Consider the following 24,870-nt stretch of genomic DNA (forward strand, 5'->3'; position numbering starts at 1 on the left):
TCATACACTATAAAGCTCTACAAAGTTAAAGATCCTGCACATATCTTAATTAAAAAATAAAATTCACACCAACGTTTCATAATACCTCTGGCATTGTTATAAATAATTCAGAATCACAGGAAAAGACTGTAAGGATCAGCTGAGTACATGAGAGAAACAGGAAAAAGGAGGGAAAAAACAAATAATTTGGTAATCAAAAATTTTTAAAGGAAAAACTAAATTCCTTACAAATTATTTTGCCTATTTTTCTTACTATAGCAACAAAACAGTACAGTAGAATAGATATTAAAGTAGCACAGAAAGGCAATTCTTTCCTTTAGGAATGCTTTCCTTATAACTCTTCATATCTGGTTACCTTTGACTGAATATGCTATAAATATTGAAGAATAAAAATATCACTATTTAGGGTATACATTTTTTAAATACAAAAGCAAAGGCATTACCTTATTGCCCAATCTATCTATACAATTGACCACATGCAAATGAAACACTTAGGTCAGTGTTTTAAACCATCTCTGGATAGCAGTGAAAAATAGTAAGCTAAATTAAAGTAGTCTTTATGGATATATTAGACGTTTATTTCATTAACAGATAAATCCTGATCTTGGAAAAATCAACCATTATATATTTCTATATATATTGAGGCCTTTGTTGGTAATTTCCATAGACCCAATTTAATAAAATGATCCTATATATAATATATATTCATTTTTTCAAAGGGTATCTGTATTTATAATGTGAGCTAATGCTGTAACAGAAATCAATCTGGCAGGATTAGAAACAGAGTGGGGAGGCAGGTGTGGCCAGAAAAGAGCAATAGGAGGAATCCTTCTGGTTGTGTACCTTGACTGTGGTGGTGGATACATGACCTACAAATGATAAATGTCACACAAAACTAGAAACACATACACACACATACAAATGAGTACAAGTAAAACTGGGGAAATCTGAATTAGATTGGTGTATTCTGTCAAGACGTTGGAACCAAGAGGCTAGAGGACAGCACCCAGAACACAGAGAAGTACTCCCAGTGAGGGACTAGGCCCTGATCAAGGTACTGGTTACAGGTGTTCTGCTGGATATCAAACCTAGTTACTGTACTAGCGTTTTGCAAGATGTTACCCTCAGGGGAGACTAAATAAAGGGTACATGGGCTCTCTCTGTACTATTCCTTACAACTGCCTGTGAATCTATAATTATCTCAAAATAAAGAGTTTAATTTAAAAAACTCAATCTGGCACAATCCACCCAATTTTCAAAACGCTTCACATCCCAACACGAGATATACTCACTCCCTCCCCCTTAATCCCCAGAGTCTCTTCATAATTACAGCATTAGTTCAAAGTCCAGGATCTAATCATCTAAGTCAGGTCAAGATGCAAATGATGTTCTTGGGTACTGCATCTTGAATACAATTCTTCTCAATACAAAGACCTGTGAACTGAAGAGACAAGTTATCTACCCCTCCCACACATCCAAAATACTTAGTTTTCCAGGATACAATAATCACAACAGATACTTCCATCCAAAAAGGTGCAGGTGGGGGTAGGGTCTAGGAGGCATATAAATGTCACGGGTCTATAATAATTCTAATATCCAGCAGGGCACATGTAACCAGTACCTTGATCAGGCCCCAGTCCTACTCAGTGGGAGTATTTCTCTGTGTTCTGGGTTCTGCCCTCTTGGTTCCACCATCTCAATCATGTTTCCTTTTCCATAAAAAAGAAGCCCGTGTTTGTAACTGAAAACTTTTCTCAGCTTTTTTCCTGCCTACAGAGATCCACAGGTCTCTTCATTTTGTGTTGTTTCATTCCAAGTCCAGGCTGATATAATTGTTTTTAAAATTTTACAGGTTTCTTTTGTATCAATTTATGAATCCACTCATTCAGGCAAAAGCCATGCCCACAGATCTCTTTAAAATAAGTCCTTCTCAACCCTGGGCAATCTATGAGGCTGCTGTGGGACAAAGCCCTTCGATTCTTAGAAGCCCTTTTGTTTAACAGAGAGGAACTAGAAGGCACGTCCTTAAGATAGTTGGAGAGCTGTCTGTGTGTCTGAAAGAGTCCATGAGGACCACCTCAAATCTTTCTGAGATCTTAAAAAAGATTTTATAGTTGCACCTTAGTTTCATTTTTGCCTGGAGACCACATTTTCCTAACTTTATTCTGGATTGATCTTTGTTCTGAAGCTCTTTCTTACTTTGAGAATCCTTTGCAGGCTGGAAAAACTGTCCTGGACCCTTTATATTTCCTCCAAATTCTGCTTAGAACAAGAATTCCTTTTTTAGCTCATCTCTCTCCATCCATATCTCATGAGATATACCTAAAAGAAATGGCTGACAACACTTTAGACATTCTGCCTGGAAATCTCCATTGCCAGATCTATCAGTTAAGTATATTTTCTCGTTTCCATGCTACCCTGAGTGACAGTTTTGCTAAACTTTCTGCCACTAGATAATAAAGGTCTTCTTATTTCCAGCTTCAAATAATATTGTCATCACTTTCTTTCAAGCCCTCACCAGCCATCACCATGAATCCCTTCCAGGTTTCATGAATAGTCTTCTCCACCCACCAGTACATTTAGTTTATGTTACAGCAGCACCCCACTTCCAGATAGCAAATTATGTTCTGATTATCTATCGCTGTATAACAAACCAAACTTAGCCGAAAGTAGCCGAAAAAATAATAACCCTTTTATTTTGCTCGTGCGTTCTGTAGTTCAGGACTTTGGACAGTGAATAGCACAAATGGCTATCTCTTCTGACTCCATGATATCTGGACCTCAGTTGTGAAGATCCAAACAGCTAAAATTAAACTCTATTAGCTAAATGTCTATAGAAATAAACATGGTACATTAGCTTGCATAATCTTGCTTATATTTTTTTTAAGCAGGATAAGCTCAATTTGGCCACAAGGCTACCATGAGTTCAATTCCAGGTAAAATGGCAACAAAGGCCTTAAAAATTAAATGTTTTGATTATAATACAAAACAAAATAAATCTTAACTGCTTTAAAATTTAAATATTTCATACAGATAGGCACTGATGATCAGATCTTTTTAATGACATCATTGATCATGTAATGTGTTATAAGACACACTGTATTTTCCATTGAAAATTAAAATATTACCTGAGAAATCTAATAGCAACTATTCGAAGTTCTCAATATGATAAAAATTTACTTTTAATATTCTGCACCAGTTTAATTAAACAGCATTTTTTCTTCCACTTAAAATGAAGTAAAGAGATATCAAGAACTCATGAGATAATAAATTATTTTTAATAAATCTGATTAATGTTTACCTATATATTTAAATTGAAGAGTTATTTTTTTTCATTAGATCACTAGTCTAATATATAAATTAATCTCTGACTTTCAGAACTTTCCTAAATATGAAGGTCTTGTTTCTGATTCTTACTCTCTTTCTCTCTGGTTCATTACATAGAACTAAACTTTTACAATTTTACTTTATTAAGTAGAAGTTATATTCTTATTCTTTATTTTATAAGCTGATCCTCAGGATGATTCATTAAAAAAAAAAAACTCCTCCTTTTTAAATAAAAATTACAGAAATAAAAACCCTAAACTGAATTACTGTTTACCCTCCTGAATTTGTTTTAACTCTGATTAAATTCATTGACTCTCCCCAACAGAAAGACGGTTCTTATGTTCTTATTCTTGACAGCACCACTGTAGTAAAATAAGTATCTACCTACTTATATTTACTAAAGGAAAAAACATGCACAATTTTTTCTCTACAAATATTTAATGACAAGATTATTCACTCTTTAGATTTCTAACTTCCATTATTAGTAAAAATAAGGTTTTACAGAAATCACAGTTGAACTGAAAAAAAAAAAAAAACCCTAAATTTCTTTTTTTAATCTAAATTAATCAACCCTAGTTCCCTAAGCACCTCCCTTTATTGCTAGTGTAGTCTTCTGATATGAGTAAGGAAAGCATTGGGTGCTGTTTGTTCCTGACAGGTACTAACAGCCCATGAGATCTACACACACAATTACAGAAAACTATATATAATTATCACTTCTTAAAATTCCTAAAATAAGGGGAAAAAAATCCTTCTGGCTCTTTTTTATTTCAAAGAAAATTACTGAGATAATTTTTTTCTGTTTCAATCTTATTACTTCAACTCCATGAAAATTTTTTTAAAAAGAAGAAGAAAGGGAAAGTATTTTAATCAAATAATCTAAGTGAGAAGCAAATCAGGTAGAACACTGACAGGCAATCTCATATTTTATTTTATCTTTGTACAGAATTGATGAACCATATTATATAAGTTACAGGTGTACAACTTGGCCATAAAAAAGAATGAAATTTTGCCATCTGCAACAACGTGGATGGACTTGGAGGGTATTATGTTAAGTGAAATAAGTCAGACAGAGAAAGACAAATACTTCATGATATCACATATGTGGAATCTAAAAAATAAGGCAATCTCGTATTTTAAATCCATAAAGTGAACAATTTACTAACACTGGAGTAGTTAGGAAGGTCCTCGCTAATGAGGCAGAATTTGACTTGTATCCTGAATGACAGGAGAGCTTGCAAAGGCAGAAGCAAGGGTAAGACGAAGGCCTACCTTTTCCCACTGATGGAAACTGTTAAAGTTGATTACTATTTAATAGAATTTAAATTTGGAAAAGGAGACTGAGAATTTATTCAGATAGTATCTGGAAAACTGATCTGAGCAAGTAGGTCCCTGAGCAAAGGCACCAATCATTTTTGTTCTAGAAATGAACATCTCTCAGATAAGACAGAGGAGCTCAGTAGATGCTCCAACTGGATGCACAACTTTGACATAAGAAAATATAGGAGCTGGCTAAAGGCAACTGAAGGGAGCTAGTAATAAAAGGCAGAAAGCTTCCCTCACAGTAACACCTGATGTTAAACCTCATTAGCGCTGAAGAAACTAAGCCCAAACATTCATTAAGAACACAAAAGCTTAGTTACTCTCAAAGGTAGAATTAGCCTGAAAGTCCCAGCAAGTGGACAGGTGATGGAAAACTAAGCATTAAAAGGTAGTGGAAGAGCCAGGAGGAGAACCTTTGAGTGTCAGCTAGGAAAGTGCCCTCCTTATTTATTTTGCCCTCTCAGAGAGACCACTTGGAAAGTGAGAGGCTTCCAAGGATACCACGAGTTCTAAAGAACTGGGCAGTGGTGCCAGCTCAATCCTTTCTTGGTTTGAACTTGAAGAAGCGTGAGCTCTCATCCAGTCAAGAGAGGAGAATAATTCCCAAATAAGAAACTTAAAATACCCCTACGCACTTCACTCTCCCAATAACCCCTTGGGAAAAAAAAAAAAAAGAAAAAATTAAAATAAATAAATAAATAATCAATCAGGAATGTGGACATGGAGGTAAAACCAGGGAAGTTCCATTTATATTTCAAACAAAAACTTGTGGAGATTCCTAAGTCTCTGCAAACTCCCAGTGTTTGTTTAGTTACTTCCTGTATGTCTCTGTAGCGAATGAAATGAAAATTCTAGACATAAAGAAAGGACTAGGCACTGTGGGAGAAAAAAAATTGACAAAGGAAAATGGGAAGAAAAAGTCAAAGGTTATAGTCATGGTTTGGAAGAGATAGAAGGGTATGCAGGTAGGTGGCCTGTGATGGAACAGGTCTCCAGATTTAACTTACAGAAAGCTCCCAATGTTCTTTCACGAGGATACTCCAGGTTAGAGCAAAAAAGAAGTTAGTCTGGTTATGTGGTTACGTGTTGATGAAAGTGCGTATAGAAATTATGCTCATAATTTCTAATACACATTAAATTAAGATATACTATTGTAAGCAATACAGAAGTAATTTTGTGATAGCTAAAAACATTCCATTTCCTTTCTGTATTTGGGCTTTTGTCCATACCATAATAAAAAGTTATAACTTCAGCTCTGAAATATTTTTCTTCATTTTCTCTTTTCATATCTCTCTAAAGGCTAACAAAGAAAGGATGATGATCAGGAAGAGGGATAAGATAAGGTGATAAACAGGATAAGGTAATAATCAAAGGAAAGCAAGAAGAAATATTGACTGGATCACATATAATGTTCCCATGGGAGTGGGGGCACGTAGTTTAGAAACCGCATGCCTGAAGAATGTACATTCTTTCATCAAATATTGAGTACCAATTAAGTACAAGCCGCTAGACTACCAAGTTGAACATGATGGATTTTTATAGTCTTCATGTATGCTCACCTCCTTTAGGTATGTGAATTTTTACACTGCTCTTTATTTAACAGGCAAGTCAATACATGCTTGCTAAAACAAAGTTTCAACAAAGAAGGAAGGCTAATATATTGAGATTTCCCTACCTATTCATCTAAGTTTCAAAAACTTCTGGAAGAAGCCATGGATCATTTAAGTCCACTTAGCTTTCCTCCAAATTTGAATCTACTCTCCCCCCAATCCAATTCATGACTGCTTTCTAAAGTAAAATTGTGGCCTATAAAAATCATTCAGGCATTGACATAGCTGGAGTCTCAAGTCTTGCTTCAAAAACCATAAACAGCTTTTGAATATCTTAGGAACTCAAGATAGTACCTTAACACCAAACACATTTTATTAGTTGCCCTAGGATACAGAGTTCACATTGGACGCATCCAGAAATAGTGAACAGATTCGGTAAATTTACTGGGATATGGAACAAACCACTCATGCCATCTAAGCCAGACTAGCTAGTGTGATAAGTATTTACCTCTCATTGTATCATATTTTTCCCTATCTTAATGCTAGTCCCTTCCTTTCTATCACTCCTAAATGTATTTCTTTCCAAATTTCTATCCCCAGGCCTCTGTTCTTATTTTACCCCTATTCCCTCATTAATTTAACTCACTTTTATAGCTGAACTGTCTTTCCTCCTTCAAATTCCAGATATCTGCTAGAAGTATCACAAGTCTCAGTTCATTAGTCATGTTAACTACAAATTATTTTAAAAATTTCTCTTCCTCAGTGCTTACAACTAGACAATCTCATCTTTTTAATTCTTCATTTTCATTCTTAATTTTCCATTTCATTTGTCACCATGCTAATTCAAGGGCTTCTCAGCTCACATCAAGACTACTAGGATAGCCTCCTCACAGTCTGTATCTTTAGCCCTTTTCCCTTCTTCAGCTCCTCTTACACAATGCCCTCAGATTAATTGTCCTAAAACAGAATTCACTATTTTTTTAATATGCTTGAAAAAATGACTCTCGAGTGCAGACAGAACAAAGCTTTCATCCAGTATAGTTGAAAAAGTACTCAATGAAAATTTGGAAAGCCTGAGTTTTCCAGGCTAAACCTCACTCAGTTTTTAAACAATGGCATATCATATCCTTCATGTCTCTGAGTACCAAGTTTCTTACCTAGTAAAATAACTAGGTCAGCCCAAATAAGCAGTTTTCAAACTTTTTAAAAGTTTTTGGATTGTTTTGGATTCTGACACTGTGAATATATAAAAGAGATTAAAAAAAAAAAAGAAGGTTGCTTATTCAAGAGTTTTACCAAGAACCCTTGGGAGAGAGTTCTTGAACCCTGCAGGGGTAGAAGGGAGACAGATGCAGAAATAGCTGTTGTAATGCTGTTGGAACATGATGAAGATGGGAACTGAGGTACCTGCACTGTGATCAGAGAGGAGAAGACACGTGTAAGAAATGTTTAGGCAATGGAATTGACTGGTTTTGATGACCACTTGGCGATAACAAGGGAGATTAAAAGAGGATTCATTGATGGCAGAGGTAACTAGTTAAATCGAGTTTCCATTTAATAAGAAAGAGAAAATAGAAGGAACTGGGAAAGAGTAAAAACTGAGCTGCTCTGGTTAAAAACAGAAGGAAGCCAAGGGCCTTCTGGTAGGATTCTCTCCCTCTCACTCCTAGGCACCATATGGGCCTTCCACTGCACCTCAAGATTCCAGGGAACTCAGCATGAAACCACTGAAAAGGATGATTTCACAGTTGCCTTACAGTTTTAAAATGCTACCATCTGTTAGCTAAGCATTGATCCTGTGTTTGATTTTTCTACTCTGGTCAAACAGCTCTTCTTACCATTCCTTAAACATAGTCTACATTGTTCCAACATCAGCCAGTTTTGAAAAATCTCCAAAGTAAATTCATGAATTTCATATCTCTAATAGAAAGTTAGAAATGCATGTTATTTTTGAAAGTATACTTCTGTTGTTTATGTTATGATGCTATTGACAACATAATCACAGGCAGTGCAACGTCTGCATCAAAAATAGTAAATTAAGGCCTTTCCATCTTCATCTTTCCACATTCACCAGAAATTAGACTTTAATAAAAATGAATACATCAGTGGGAGGAAAGGGGCTTAAGATGAAGTTCCATGAAAATACATACTTTGAAATATAAATAAGGTCAGACCTGTTCTGTTTCTTTATCTCTTTTCCATATTAGCTTCTTCATTTATTTATGAATTTCATAATGTCTATATAATGCAGTAAATTACTGTAAAAGATTTTTAAGTAAAGTAGAATTCTTTCACAATGCTTTGTAGTTTCCTTGATCGTCTCCCTTTATTCATGTTTCGCATCGAATGACTGAAATAACATATTCCCTACAAGAAATCTCAGGATCCAAAGAAATAGGGAAAATAGCTAAGAGTTATTAGCAGTACTTAGATGCCACCCAGAAGCCATCCTAGGCCGAAGGACAAGTTGATAAGACACACATCTCACAGGTAAAGTGGTGAATGTACTTGTTCAAATCAACACAGCTTGCACAAAAACAAAACAAAATAAACAACTTACCTTACTCTATAAGGAATATAAGGTGGTTTACACTGTTTATATATGGCAAAAGAAATTAAATTGGATCCTACAGGAAATGAAAACAAGGGTAGAAATAATATGGCAGATAAGAATAAGGCGAAAAATGAATCTCATTACAGTGGTCCCTAGGTATCCACAGGGGAGTGGTTCCAGGATCCCCCGCAGATAGCAAAATCCGCAGATGCTCAAGTCCCTCACATAAAATGGCATAGTACAGTTAGCTCTCTGTATCCACAGATGTGGAACCTGCAGATACGGAGAGCCAACTGTATGTCCCTACCTGTTGAGCTGAACAACAGCCTATATAGTACTGACTGACAAATGTTAATATATACCTACGATAGTTTTTATCATCTTAATGAATTTTAAATATAACTTTATTTGTTCCTAGCCTATTAAGAACTCTAGTTTACATAGACTGTTTAGGAGAATTATGGCCCAATGTGAAACTATTCATTCATTTGAGCATTTACTAATTATGTCTCTATATGCCAAAAATTAAATATATATCAAAAGTTATGTGTACTTACTCTCCATATTCTTACCTATCTCTTTCCATATTCTTACATATCTATAAATTTTGACTGGTCTAGCAATATAATGCTATCTCTACATGTACTTTACTATTTGATATTTCAGACTTCTTGAGGAAAGATCTCTTTTGCTAGATGATAAGCCCATAAGCATAGGGACTATATCTGTTTTGTTCACCACTACATTCCCTAGAGCCAGGCCTCCCAAGATAGAAAGCCTCTGCTACCTGCTTTGATTCACTTATGTCTTTACAAGTTGCTGTTTTATCTAAATTTGTTTTAAAATACAAAGTGAATAAAAGTAGTATTAAATTACCTTCCTGCAACTACATATTCAGTTATACTAAAATAAGAAATGATAAACACCTATTAGGTAATATTTTATTTAATCATTCATTTATGTTAACACCAAACATAATTTGAACATCTCATGTCAGGCACCCTGCCAGGTAAAGAGCATGAAAAAGATAAATAAGACAAAGTCTATTCCTTGAAGAAGCTCACAAATTACTAGCGAAAACATTCTATTACAAAAATCTAATATATAGGGATATTCAGGATATACACAGAGGATGTTACAGGATAATGGCAAAGAACGCACCTAACTCTGCAGTAGTTTCTACACAAGTATTGATATTTTCCTAAATAATATGTAATTATCTGTAAAAAAAATTCTTCATAACATATGAATGAAAACATTCTTCTCATATTATTTTATTTACATAATATATGTGTGTTTATATCATTTTTTAAAAAGCATCCCATCACTACAAACCTGTAACATAATCCTTTCCAAATGTTACAAACACTGTTTTAGGCAAGAATACAAAAACCAGCCACATGTTATCAACAATTATGACTCAAGCCTATCACTCTACCTGAACATCTGAATGATGTGAAACATTTCCAGCTTCCCAACTAACAGACTACTTCATTCTGTTAACATTTATTTAACATCTATTATTTGACAGACTCTGGGGAAGAACAGGTCTGATCTTCCCTGCTCTCAAGAGCTCACTGTAATAATGTTATTTCATTACCATCACACTGCTAAAGCAATAATTTATTTTGACTCTATCTTTGCTTTAGGACAATTAAGGAATCTTCTCTTCATACCAGAGAACTAAAATTATAATCACTGTATATGTTTTTCATTAAAAGTTTAGTAGTATATGTTGATATTTTTGCTAAATATTTTGGAAATAAATGAAATCAGAAATAAATTATTAAATAAAACAACTCATGTTAAGCTGTAACAGGAAAAAAATCCAGTAAACATTAACTAGCTCCACATAAAAGCATTGCCTGTGATTTCAGAGTAAAATAAAAACAACAGTAATAGGGAGAAAAGGAAAGCTAGTCCAATAAACTTTACAAGCTAGCAGGTATTATTTCTAATCACTTGAAATGATGGTTTACTTTTTAATGATAATATTGTAATATATAATAATAGTTTTATAATTTAGATGAACCTGGTTTTCACTCAGGATAAAAATAACAGGGCCAAGCTAGGTATCCCCCAGCCATATAGCAAAATAATTATCTTATAGTAAAATCTCTCTCTTTTCTTATAAAATAAATTCTTAATTACTAAATTTTCCTCCGTCATTCCTTATCTTATTCTCTACTCCCCTCTAGAAAATCAACAGGTAGACGTACTTCATAGAGTCTGTCATAGCAGAGAAGACACAAACAGATTTGTTTGGAGACTATCGCTAGATTTTCTGCCATCAGTTCTTAAGGATGAACCATAACAATGCCTGGAAACACATTAGAACTGACTGTGCATATTCTTTTTCTAAAGTTAATTATTGTAACTGTTTTAAAATCTTGTTATTTTAGAATAAAAAAATACAGAAAGCCATACAAAATAAATTTGCGGCATTATGAAATTTTATAAAGCAAACATATCGTTATTGTAAAGTAACCACCACTGTGGTCAGGAAAAAAAGAACTTTGCCAGCCATCTCAGAAGCCACGGCCATGAGCCCCATCCCAATCATAACCTCTTCCTATCTCTCATAAGGAACCATTATCCTGACATGTACAGTAATCATTTCCTTGTGATTTTTTATAGCTTTGTCATCCAAAAATGCATCCCTACATACTATTAATTGCTGATTTCTAAAGGTATAATTATTTTACATTTGGTACTCCATACAGATGTTAAATAGTTAATATATTTTAAAATATAAATGCAAAGATCAATATCATCTTAAATGTTTCCTCTCTTTTTTTCTTTTTCTCACAATAAATATGAACAGGGTGATTTTTTGAGGAAAAAGATATTAATTAATGCTGCATCTATAATTATTTGGCAAATAAAATAATATGGTGACAAAAATCCATATTCTAAAAAGGCAATGATTAGAAAACAAACCAAAAAAAATTAAAAACCAAAAGCCAAAAACGTTTCTGGGATAATTATTACCGAAAAAGTTATTAGAAATTATAGAATGGCTCAAAATTACATCTATTCAGTTTATATATCTCTCTTTTAGTATGTGCATTTACCAAAAAAAGTCTTTCATGAGCAGTGCTAAATATGCTTATGAATATAACATGGTTACATGAAAACATATGACCACCTAAAATTTAAATTTTATTTTACTAAGATTTTTATTTTCTAATTTTAGAAGAAAGATTAGAACTCACTGTAAGGTGAAATTTAATCTGCTTTAAAGTAACTTTCCTGTATATAAAGTTAACTACAGATATTTGGAAAATACAGAACTATATAGATAAAAATAAAATCATGCATAATCCCAGTATCAAAAGACAATCACTTTTAACATTTTAGCCTATTTTTTAATTAAAAGGATTATTCATAATTTACCTCATTATGCCTCCACTATTTCTTTTTTAAAAAAATGGTTCTGAAGAACTTAGGGGCAGGACAGGAATAAAGACGCAGACGTAGAGAATAGACTTGAGGACACGGGGAGGGGGAAGGGTAAGCTGGGACGAAGTGAGAGAGTGGCATGGACATATATACACTACCAAATGTAAAACAGATAGCTAGTGGGAAGCAGCCGCATAGCACAGGGAGATCAGCTCGGTGCTTTGTGACCACCTAGAGGGGTGGGATAGGGAGGGTGGGAGGGAGGTGCAAGAGGGAAGAGATATGGGAACATATGTATATGTATAGCTGATTCACTTTGTTATAAAGCAGAAACTAACAAACCATTGTAAAGCAATTATACTCCAATAAAGGTATTTAAAAATGTATACATATATATATATATGTATAACTGAATCACTTTGCTCTATAGCAGAAATTAACACATTGCACATCAACTATACTTCAATAAAATAAATTTTAAAAAATAAAGAAAAAAAAGTAGTTTATCTTTCATTATCCATTCAATCTCATAGATAAGTGAAGACTAGAAAATAATGAGACTACTTTTTAAACATATCAGAATTTATGAATGCAAGTATTGTTTTACTCTGAAGATGAAGCTAATAAAGAAAATATTTTTCAGAATGCTTCCTTGAGAACTACCTTGAAATTCAGTAGGTATACATACTAATCACTATCTTAGAAATGGTTCCCAATGGACTCTAATATAGCAATATTACGTGACAGAATTTCACCAAACTCTTATTGTTTGTTCCTGTTTCCTATTTTCTTCCCTGAATCTTTCAAACTTCTATATCTACACATTAAACATGAATTATGTTGATCATTTTTAGAAACTGTCTACTATTAAGAATTCAGGAAATCCTACCCATGAAAATTGCCATAAAAGTTTGCTACAGAAAACAAATGCATTTCTAAAAATCCAATTGCAATATAAGATTCTGTAAGTCAAACTCTTATCTGTTCAGGAACCTCCATTTGAAAAAATTTAGAGATGTATTACCATTAAAAATAAATTGACTTAAAGGTATAATAAAAATGCCACCTAAGAAATCAAATCTCTTAAAACTAATATTTAAGATAAAATTATGAAACATCTGATAAAACATGTGCTAAGTCATAACAAATTGTAAAATCCAAATACTGACTTTTTTCTAAACTACATTTTCTTAGGACCAAATTACATGGTAAGGGGTTATTCTTCCTGTAAAATCTAATTTCACTCCTACCTCTGGTCAATGCTCATTTTCAAAAACCTTGAAATATTTCAGAGGGTTTCTAAAGCTAATTAAGTGTGAGTACTCTCTGAAATACCGAAAGCACCTTATGGATGCACAATGATTACGATTACGATGATGATGACGGCTATGACAACAATGATGATTTATCTATGCTTCTAAGAAGGAGATACTACATTAGTTCAGCGTTCCCTATAAGATCTCCATGGTGAACAGAAGGCTGCATCTTTCTATACAATGGAATTTTGAAGAAGTACTTACATAATTAATTTCTTAAGATGTCGATCCACAAACATTGTACGTCCTTTACAGCAGACCACTGATACTATCTAATGCCATCTAGTTGTCAACATTAGCGGTTATTTTAAAAACTTTTCCCATTACTGGCAGGCCAAACCTAGGCACGTCTTTCTTGGTGTAAGAGACGGATGAGATGAGTATCTCACTCTAGCCAGAATCCTGACACTCTTCATGGTTGGGTCTCTGCTTTACTTTACAGCCATTACCCAAAGGTGAAAAGGAAGGAGATTGTTCAAATAAATGTCGTGTCCTGGGCCCTGCCTTATCTGCCTTTTCTGTACTTTTTCTTTATATGCAGCAGCAGCATCCCGTTCACTCACCTTGTCCCCAAGAGCTAGTGTTTAGCGCATAGCAAGCTTTATGAGTACAATCAATATCTGATGAAGTAATCACAAGCAGTCTCACTTTAATCAGTTTAGTATACGTTTAAAGTATTACGCAGCCCCTGCAAGATGCCCAAGATTTTCACTTCTCTTAAGTCTGCATACTCTTCCTTGTGCTGTGTTTGGGGTTATAATTCTTCTGGCTAGTTCCACTCTTCAGACTAAGGCTGAGGTACTTCCTTTGGAAGAACAAGTTCTTTTTCCCTTTTGAGCCCCGGTTCTGGTTTTAAAGGCTGTTTACACAGAATGATGCCTCCCTTCTACCAACTAAACATGTACCCCTCTGGTAAAGTTTCAGGTACTTAAAATCGATACTTCCTCAGGCTCCAGGCCCAATTCCACTTGTTCCACACCAAGGAAACTGGTTTTCCTCCACCCCCAAACTCAATCTGCATGTCTTTTATGGTCAGTTCTGCAAACACAGTGTTTTCCCAGCCCCTTCAAAACACAGTCTCCTCATTCTTAAATGCTATTTTTCCCTAAAGAAAACCTACTCGCCCCCCCCCACTTTTTTTTTTTTTTTTTTACAATTCTACTTCCTGATGCCATCAACTCTCTAAAATTACATTTACAGTTCTTCTAAAAAAACACTCAATATACATCACCTAGCCAAGGATAGGCCACTGCTCTTCCTTAAGAATTTAAAAAAAATTTCACATTTTCATTTTTGCCCAGACTCTTTTGCTCTCTTATCTTGTATTTCCTTTAATTTACAATAAATTTATTTATGGAACTGAATTCAGTGAAGGGGATATTTTAGCCTTATGATGTGTAACTAAAAGTTGCAAAAGAGAATAATGTAATATTTCTATGTATTTTTAAAATGCTATATGCAGAAGAGGAACTTTTCACTTATAGAATTCTTATGATGAATTTTGTGGAATAATTACTACTTAATTTTTATAAATCTGCAACTTCACAAAGCAGGCACACTTAAAGATAAGAAACACCTTTAACATCCTGGAGTTAGGACTACTCTCTTATCCTAAGTTTCTTCAACAAGACTCACAAACCCGTTTGTATTCCACTTTTAAAGTGATGAGCCTACTTCCCAAGACAAAAAGAATAATTTCTTAAGTACCAAAGGGAAAACATGGATGGTCCAATGCATTTTTCAAGAACAGTGATTAAGAAGAAAACTGACAATATAACTTAGTAAAATTATATAGTAACTTACATAATCATGGAAGGCTTTTGCTTCACTTGAATGTTCACATGTTTCCCGTCTTTCTGGAGCTGCACAGTAGAGATCCCAAAATACACTAAAAAAGTAATTATGGTAACATTAAGAAAATCATATAATGTCAAATGAGAGATCACAATTCCAAAAATTAGAAGACAAATGTTCTTTACACAAAATGTGTTTTCTTCTTCAGGACAAATATTTATTTGAAAGATTTAAATACAGACAAGGCTCATCATGTAATAATAGGGTATAACCTAGCCATTGTTTAGAAATGCTAAGATTTTTCCAAAATGAAAATTTAATTTAAAAAAATTTAGACTGTCATTCTTAACTGTCTATTTACATGACTTAAACACATGATTGAAATAATTATAATACTTTCCACAACTTCCCCATGAAGAATGAAAAGGTTTTAAAAATACCAATTTAATCATTAAGGAATTAAAGTAACTTTACTTATAAAAGTGGAATTAATTTTTTCAAGATAATTTTGTTGTCCAATCCCCAGGCCGATACCCTATCCTGATCGTTAAGTCACACCTGTCAAATAAATATATTTTCTTAAAATATCCTCTGGTTTTCCCTTGTAATTACAAAGACAGGTTAGTAATTTTGAAAATTAAAAAATTCACACTAACTTTCTTTTTTTCTTCCTACTCAAGAACAATGGGAAAAAGCAAGACGGAACTGGTTGAGAAAAAATAATTATACTGCTTACAAAACATATGGCCCCAGTCATCCTCCCATTTATAAAATTAACAATGAACATGAGCATGGGATTAAAAATCAGGAAAGCAAATGGCTGAAAGTACTGGCAATAAACAAAGGTAATTTTACTGATCAACAAGTATTTTTTATTATACATTTCCCACTCTATAGAATTGGAAAGTAGGCTAAGCCAAGTGGTTAACAGCACAAGTTTTGGAATAGGACATATTTGAGACAAAAGCTGGCCCTGCCGTTTACTAGCTCTTTTTTTTAAAATCTTTATTGGAGTATAATTGCTTCACAATGTTGTGTTAAGTTTCTGCTGTACAACAAAGTGAATCAGCTATATGTATACATATATCCCCATAATCCCCTCCCTCTTGAGACTCCCTCCCACTACTAGCTCAATTTGTTTAAACAGATAGGAATTTCCTCCTCTATACAATGGGGTTGCTGAGAAAATTAAATTATACAAAATAAACACAGGGTCTTATAGTAAGCCTATTATTAATAATATCATCAACACTATAATTAGCTTGCACAAAAGCTTAAAATGCATACCTATTGTTAAGGCAGGTCATTGGGCTGAGGGCACAGTTAACAATGGTACAATAAAACTTGGTAAATCAAACTAGTCTCTTTGTTTTGACCCTTGAAGTCTCATTTAACCTGGGTCTCTCTCCTCAGTTAGGATAAAACATTCTGTATGCCTTATAACACAATTAATTCAGTAAAAATAAGATTACCCTTAGAGGTGAAAAATATGAAAGATTAAGTACTGGCATTTATTTCCTTTTAAATTTCTACAATAAGCAAGAAATACAAAGCAAACAATAAAGACCAAATTAATTTAAATAAACTTCAATTCCTTTAGAAGAGTGAAAGCAGTTAAAAGTTGTACCTGACCTCCCTCTATCCCTTTTGGGACAAAAAGTATAAGAATTATACACAGACAAGGATACAGCTTAAAGTTTTCCACCTGGATCAGGTGTGTTATGAATTACAGTATATTGCAGTTATTCTCATTTTCATGTTCTTAAGGAACTTCAATGCTCTTAAAACCAAAATTTTATAATGGTTGTCTTTAAATTGTATTTAGTTTAATCACAGAATATTATATGCAATATTATGACAATGTTTCTCTTTATGGATTTAATAGGAGGTCAAAAATTTGCAAGAGTCAGATTAAGGATAATAAACCAAATTACTAAAGCAGATAACTTTATATATGGTATTTCTAACAATCCTACATTACCTATACATTTTTTCCTTGAATAAAGGTAAAGAAATATATCCTTTTGAACTCATTTATCCAAGGGAGAAATACACAGTTCTACAATAATAGAGACATCAATACTCTACTCTCAATAACGGACAGAACAAGCAGACAGAACACAAGCAAGGAAATAAAGGGCTTAAATGGCACAATAAACCAACTACATCTAATAGACATACACAGAACACTCTAACCAACAAAAAGCATACACGTTCTTCTAAAGTTCACATGGGACGTTTTCCAGGATAGATCACATGTTAGGGCACAAATTAAGTCTCAATAGACTTAAAAAGATAGATATCATACAAGGTATGTTCTCTGACCACAATGGGATAAAGTTAGAAATCAATAACAGAAGGAAAATGGAAACATTCACAAATTTGTGGAAATTAAACAACACACTCCCATGGGTCAAAGAAGAAATCAGAAGGAAAGAAGCTAGCAGAAGGAAATAATAAAGATTAAAGCAGAGATAAATGAAATAAAGAATTAAAAAAAAGAAAATTATTAAACCAAAAGCTGGTTCTTTGAAAAGATCAACGAACTTGACAAACCATTAGCTAACAGACTAAGAGAAAAGAAAGAAGACTCTAATTATTAAAGATTCCACAAAAAACTGTTAGAACTAATAAATGAATTCAGTAAAGTTGCAGGATTAAAATATCAATATACAAAAGTCTGTTGTAATTTGTGATGTTTGTTTTTGTGAATCTACACTAACAATTAACTATTAGATATAGAAATTAAGAAACAAACCCATTTACAAATACATCCAAAAGAAAAAAATACCTAGGAATATATTTAGCCATGGAGGTGAAAGAGCGATACATTGAAAACTATAAGACACTGATGAAAGAAATTGAGGAAGAAATTAAAAAAATAGAAAGATATTCCATGCCACGGATTGGAAGAATTAATATTGTTAAAATGTCCACACTACCCAAAGCAATCTACAGATTCAATTCAATCCCTATCAAAATTCCAATGGCATTTTTCACAGGAAAAATAACCTTAAACTTTGTATGGAACCACAAAAGACCCTGAATAGCTGAAGCAATCTTGAGAAAGAATAATAAAGCTGGAGACTTCCCAATTTCAAACTATACTATAAAGTTATAGTAATCAACAAATACAGACTTCCTCTCTCTACAACCTGACATGCTGGAGGCCCAGGAGCTTTTCAATTTCTCTAATCCAAAGCTTGAATCCAAAATACTATCCTTGAAATGTGGTGGATTGATATTCATGAATAATGTTTTAGATTTACAGTCTCTTTATTCCTAAGCAGAAACAAGTGAAAAATCTCTATTTTACAAATGAAGAAGATAGAGACTAAATACAGAGAAGCAAAACTTGCACAGTATTGAAATCTTTGTTCTTGTATCATTTATTATTATTAAAAATTTCCCCACCTAAGTTAAAAGAAAACACAGGATTCCCAGGTTGAGGATCTCATCCAAATACTTTTTCCTTCTATCCTGAGGATGAGAGTCAAAGTGACTAGCTAGCTTTCAATATCTCTAGGGAACATAGAAAGCAAAATGGTTGTCAGAGAAGTCTACGAGGGTGGGTAAACATGCCAGATGTGTCCCAGAAGATGGGATGCTAACGTAATTATATAACCTTCATGCCACTGGCAAGATCTAGAATTCCATGAAAATAAAAATTAAAAGAAGAAGCAAAAAAAAACCCTGGGGAAGACATTTTTTTCTGAGGATCAAGTCATGTTATTATAAGTTCAAGTCTTAAAATAACTAAGGAAGTTATTTCTTGTTGACTGTCCCAAAAATACATTATCAATTAATGTTAGTTACTCTTAACCTATATTGAAGAAAACTGTCCATTTGTAACACTACAGAGGGTAGTGAAATGTACATGTACCTGCTCATCACCTTAGAACTTCCACATACATGTACTTGTATCATTCCTTAGCACTGCTTAATACTTTCTAAAATGTAAGCATTAAATTTTGCCCCACTATCATAAAATTCTCACATAATCCTGGATTAGTAACAAATTCATATTTTAAAGTATCATCAAAATAGCTTACATTTAATAAGTATGTGCTAAATTCAAGCATCATATACTAAACATTTTTCATCATTTAATCCTCCTATTATTTTCCCATTTTATAGATAAGGGAACTGAGGCTTCGAAAGGTTAAATAATTTACCTAAGGGCCACACAAGTGGCACACAAATGGCCACACAAGTGCCACACAAATGGCAGAGCTGGGCTCGAACTTTTTATCTTACATTATTTTGTCTCTAATGTGAGTGTGGTATTAAAAATTCTTCTTTCAAAGATGCCTTATATTCTGATGATGGGCAGGTTTATACAGCTCTGGCAGTGTGAGCACCATCAGCTGTTCCAAGAGTGTGGTAGATAGAGACCTGTCCTGGATAAGACAGCAAACACTTTGTTACCCTACCTTCTACCTTGTACTCCAACTCATTTCCTGAGTAACCTAGGGCAACCACCTCCTCACCCTACACAAGCCGCCAGTGATCCATGGATGTCTCAAGACAGACTGGACTCAGAAAAGACAACTTTCCTGAGTCATTTATATCTACTGTCTGGAATTAGCCACTCATGATGCTCAAAAGGGGGCTGTAATTAGTGTCTTATTAATAGTGGGCCACTAAATTCTGCTCCCTATTTAAGAAATAATATCTGTTACTGAGATGAGTACTGGTTACAATTCAGAAAACTTTAATTCTGAGTTTGATCTTGAGCAAATACTTTTGTTCCTTACTTTTTTTATGTAAAGAGAAAATATCTGTTATGTATTTTACAGACTTTTGTGCAGATACAAAGATGATTTACACTAAAGTACTTTTAAAACAAGTATAAAGGTATTAAAAGTATTCTAGAAAAGTCTCATAGAGTTATTATGGCCAGAAAGAAAGTCTTCTTATTTAGTAAAATTTGCCTCAATTTCCTTTCTAATCCTTTGCATTTAATGGAAGATTCCATCAGTTTTTTTTTACAATGTCTTCTCCCCACCAAATCTTCCTCTGTATTCCACATTCCTTTCCTACTCTCCCAGACACATTTCGCTTCTCCCCTATAGACTGACCACCTGTGTTCTTTGCTTTCTCTCTTGCTAATACTATTTATTCCCTTATCACTGTGATTATACTCTTCTTCTATCCTAGTTGTTGCCTACATTGTCTTATATTGTTGTTTAGTTTAACTTAATTCAAGTAAATAATTAGCTATGCAATGCCTATTACAGGCAAGAACTAATGAGTAAGAACTAGTCTGCCAATTACAAATATTATACCATTCTAGTAAGCCTGCTGACTAATTCCAATGCTATTATTTTCACATAAGTATTTGGTTATTCTTAGCTATACCTGATGTCATCGTTAGATTCTAAAATCATTAGAGTGCCAGCGTGCTGCAAGATTTGACTTTCCACTGCCAAGTGACAGAAACTGGATTATCATGATAATCTTAGTTATTAGTTTATTTTCTCTGCAATGTTATACATATTTAATTACAGGATATAAATACATAAGCCCAAAGTTACTTCAAAAGGTATTTTACATATAATATTAAATAAAAATGAGTCACAGTTTCTGCCATGAAAACTTTAAACAGGAAGTTTCAAAAAGTGTGTATTTTTGAATTACACAAATCTAAAAGGACACTAATTTCAGAGGAAAGAAGTTTCTTGCCATTTGTATTTCTGAAATTCATGGAAGAGAGTTGGGAACTTTTAATTAAAGCATACTAAGAGGAAATACGCTTTCAAGAGGGATTTGATCAAGGTAAATGCAATGAACACAGGAGGGAGGCCTAAGAAATATGACAGCACTGGGGCATGGTGCAAACTAGGAAAGAAGAAAAGAAATGATAAGGGAAATCATATCAAAAACAAGAAAAACAGTTCCAGAAAGTAAAATCACACACTTTCCTCTATCCCATACTAAAAGGAGAAATCCCCCTCCTCCTCTCTCTCCAAGGCCTTTGCCCCTCATCTCTCCTGTAGTTTATTCTGCATTTTTGTGCATGTTTATTGCTCTTTCATGCATCTTCAACCTCTCCTACTCTTTTCACCTCAATCTATACACATGCTCAAATCTATTCAATTTTAAAAATAAAAATGTTAGGTCCTGTTCCATTGTTAATCCTGAAACTACTACACACATCACCACACACTTCAACTACTCTCCATAAACCTGGAGCTGGAAAAATGAAATATAACAGCCTTCTAAATTTCACTTTCACTACTCCACTGAAACTGTTCTCCCCAAGACCACCAAAGTTCACTTTACTTCCCGATTCAGGAAAATACTTGTTGTTGTTGTTTTTTACTTTTACCTGCTGCAGATTTAATCTCTCCTTTGAATGCCTTTCCTGGTTCCCATACATTATTCTTTCCTGATTACCCTCCTTCCTCTCTAAGTATTTTGTTTTGAGGCTCCTCTTTATCCACCTACACTTAAAGGTTGACTTTGCCCAGAGTCCCAACCCCAGGCCCTGCTCTTACTTGTTACATTGGCAGTTTCACCCATGAACACTCTTCCCTACAGTATAGTCTATGCTGATAATTCCCAAACCATTATGGGCCTGTCTCAGACCTACAGATCCAGATCTCTGACTGTATAGGGCATCTCTCTCTGAATGTGACACAGGCATCTCAAAATTTAATCTGTCCGAGCTAAATCATGGTCTTTTTCCCAAAGCCTGTTGCTCTCTCTATACTCCCTCACTCAATCAATGGCATCAGTGTTCATCCCACCATCCAAATCTAAAACTTGGCAACTTCTTCATTCACCTCCAATCTATTCCACTCAGTGTTCACTATCTGGGGTCCATCACCTAATAACCTTTCAACTGGACAATAACAACTGCCCTGTAAACTAGACTCTGCCTCTGCTCTTAATCCTCTTCAATCCATGTCTATGGTAATGCCAAGTATCTAAAAGCACAAAGCTAATCATGTCACATACCTTGTTTAAGATCTTTGAGTTCTAGTCCAAAGTCCTTGATGCACTCCAGGACTTCATAGTCTGACCCCTGCCTTTGTTTCTAGCCTTATATTCTATCACTTCATAGTACTGCATCTACAATTCAACTGATCCAAGAGACCTGCCTTTCCTTGAATGCATAAGGATCACTTTTAAGATTTCATGCTAACTATTCCTTGCCCAAAATACCCTTTTCTCACTCAACTTTCAAATCAGCTCAGATTCACTTTCCCTGTGTAGCCTTTCCTACCTCTCCCAAGCTGATGTAAGTATTCCTCCTGTATTGCTATTATAACCAGTACATACCTCAGTTATAATACTATTAATTGTTTATCTCCCCTACTACTTATTTCCTTGAAGGCAGCATAATTTTGCACAGTAAATATTTGGTGAAAGGCTTAAACAACAGGAAAACTCCACTTACAAATATTCTATAAAAGACAGAAGTGAGAAGAAGTCATAAAAATGCAACTGGTCCATCCAACAGGGACTTTTAGTATAACCAAATGAGCAAGCAGTAAGTTCTCAAAGAATACACGTTATCCTAATCATCTGGACCTCAACAGCAGCAACAGCTTTCCCAGTCAGAAAAAAAAAAAAAAAAAAAGACAACCTGAAAAAAGGCAGTTCTGAATCCCTAACCTAGGGCACAGATTATGAAGCCCAGCTCTAAAGAGTTAAGGATAAAAAGGTCAGGCATCTCAATATTGTCAAGATGTCAGTTCTTCCAAACTTGATCTATAGATTCAATGCAATCCCAATCAAAATCCCAACAAGTTATTTCATGGATATTGACAAACTGATTCTAAAGTTTATGAAGGAAAAAGACCCAGAATAGCCAACACAATAATAAAGAAGAACAGAAATGGAAGACTGATACTACCCAACTTTAAGACTTATTATAAAGCTACAGTAATCAAAACAGTGTGGTATTGGTAAAGAACAGATAATACATCAATGGGACAGAAAAGAGAGCCCACAAATAGTCCCATATAAATATAGTCAACTGATCTCTGACAAAGGAACAAAGGCAATACAATGGAGCAAAGATAGTCATTTCAACAAATGATACTGCAACAACTAGACAACCCCCCCTGCAAAAAAAAAAAAAAAAAAAAGAATCTAGACACTAGAAATCCTTCACAAAAATTAACTCAAAATGGATCACAGCCTAGATGTAAGGTATAAAACAATAAAACTCCTAGAAGTTAACTTACAAGAAAACCAAGATAACCTTGAGTATGGCAATGACTTTTTAGGTATAACATTAAAGGCACAATACATAAAAGAAATAATTGATAAACTAGATTTTGTTAAAATTAAAAACTTCTGTTCTTCAAAGGGCAATGTCAAGATAATGAGAAGACGAGCCACAGACTGGGAGAAAATATATGCAAAACACACATCTGATAAAAGACTTATTCAAAATATATAAAGAACTTTTAAAACTCAACAATAAGAAAAAAAACAACTCAATTAAAAAATGGGCCAAAGACCTTAACAGATACCTCACCAAAAAAGATACACAGATGACAAATAAGCATATGAAAAGATGCTCCACGTCGTCGTATGTCATCAGGGAAATGCAAATTAATACAATGAGATACCACTACATACCTATTAGAATTGCCAAAATCTGGAACACTGATAGCAACAAATGCTAGCCAGGATGTGGAGCAATAGAAACTCTCATTTGTTGCTGGTGGGAATGAAAAATGGTACAACCAGTCTAGAAGACAGTCTGGCAGCTTCTTACAAAACTAAACATATTCTTAGCATATGATCCAGCAATTACACTCTTTGGTATATACCCAAAGGAACTAAAAATGTATGACTACATAAAAACCTACACATGGATGTTTATAACAGCATTTTTTATAATTGCCAAGCTTGGAAGCAACCAAGATGTCCTTCAGTAGGTGAATGAATAATTAAACCATGGTACATCCAGACAATGGAATATTATTCAGCACTAAAAGAAAAGAGCTATCAAGCCATGGAAAGGCATGGAGAAACTTTAAATGCATATAACTTAGTGAAAAAATCCAATCTGAAAAGGCCACATACTGTATGATTTCAACTAAATGACATTCTGGAAAAGGCAAAACTATGGAGACAATAAAAGGATCAGTGAGTACCAGGGGTGGAGGGTGGGTGGGGAGGGATGAAGAGGCAGAGCATAGATTTTTAGGACAGTGAAAATACTCTGTATATTACTATAATTGTGGATACATGTCATTATACATTTGTTCAAACCCACAGAATGTACAACACCAAAAATGAACTGTAATGCAAATTATGGACTTTGAGTAATTTAGTGTGTTAAAGCAGGTTCATCAATTACAACAATGTACCACTCTGGTGGGGAATGTTGATAAGGGGAAGGCTATATATGTGTGGAAGCAGGAGGTATAAGGAAAGTCTCTACCTTCCCCTCAATTTTGTTGTGAACCTACTGAACACTACTCTAAAAGATAAATAAAGTCTTAATTTAAAAAAATAAAATAAAAGGGACCTCTGAAATAGCTGGAAAAAAAAAGTCAGGCCTCTGCTGGATTTAAGGCCCACAGTCATGGCTGGCTACACACAATGATCAGGAAAGCTTAGGATCTGGGCAGTTTCC

The 24,870-nt window shown here is 34.1% G+C and overlaps 1 protein-coding gene across 4 annotated transcripts in view; it reads right to left on the bottom strand.

Moving 5' to 3' along the window:
* SSBP2 (single stranded DNA binding protein 2) overlaps window positions 1–24,870 on the bottom strand; it is a 294,633-nt gene that overhangs the window by 184,242 nt on the left and 85,521 nt on the right. For all 4 annotated transcript variants that reach the window (XM_068533619.1, XM_068533613.1, XM_068533605.1 and 1 more), the window contains exon 4: window positions 15,276–15,360. In XM_068533619.1, coding sequence (XP_068389720.1) covers window positions 15,276–15,360 — 85 coding nt within the window. The remainder of the gene's footprint in view (window positions 1–15,275; window positions 15,361–24,870) is intronic.

This window comes from Eschrichtius robustus, chromosome 2 (genome assembly GCF_028021215.1).
Source record: "Eschrichtius robustus isolate mEscRob2 chromosome 2, mEscRob2.pri, whole genome shotgun sequence".
In the NCBI taxonomy this organism is placed as follows: Eukaryota; Metazoa; Chordata; class Mammalia; order Artiodactyla; family Eschrichtiidae; genus Eschrichtius; species Eschrichtius robustus.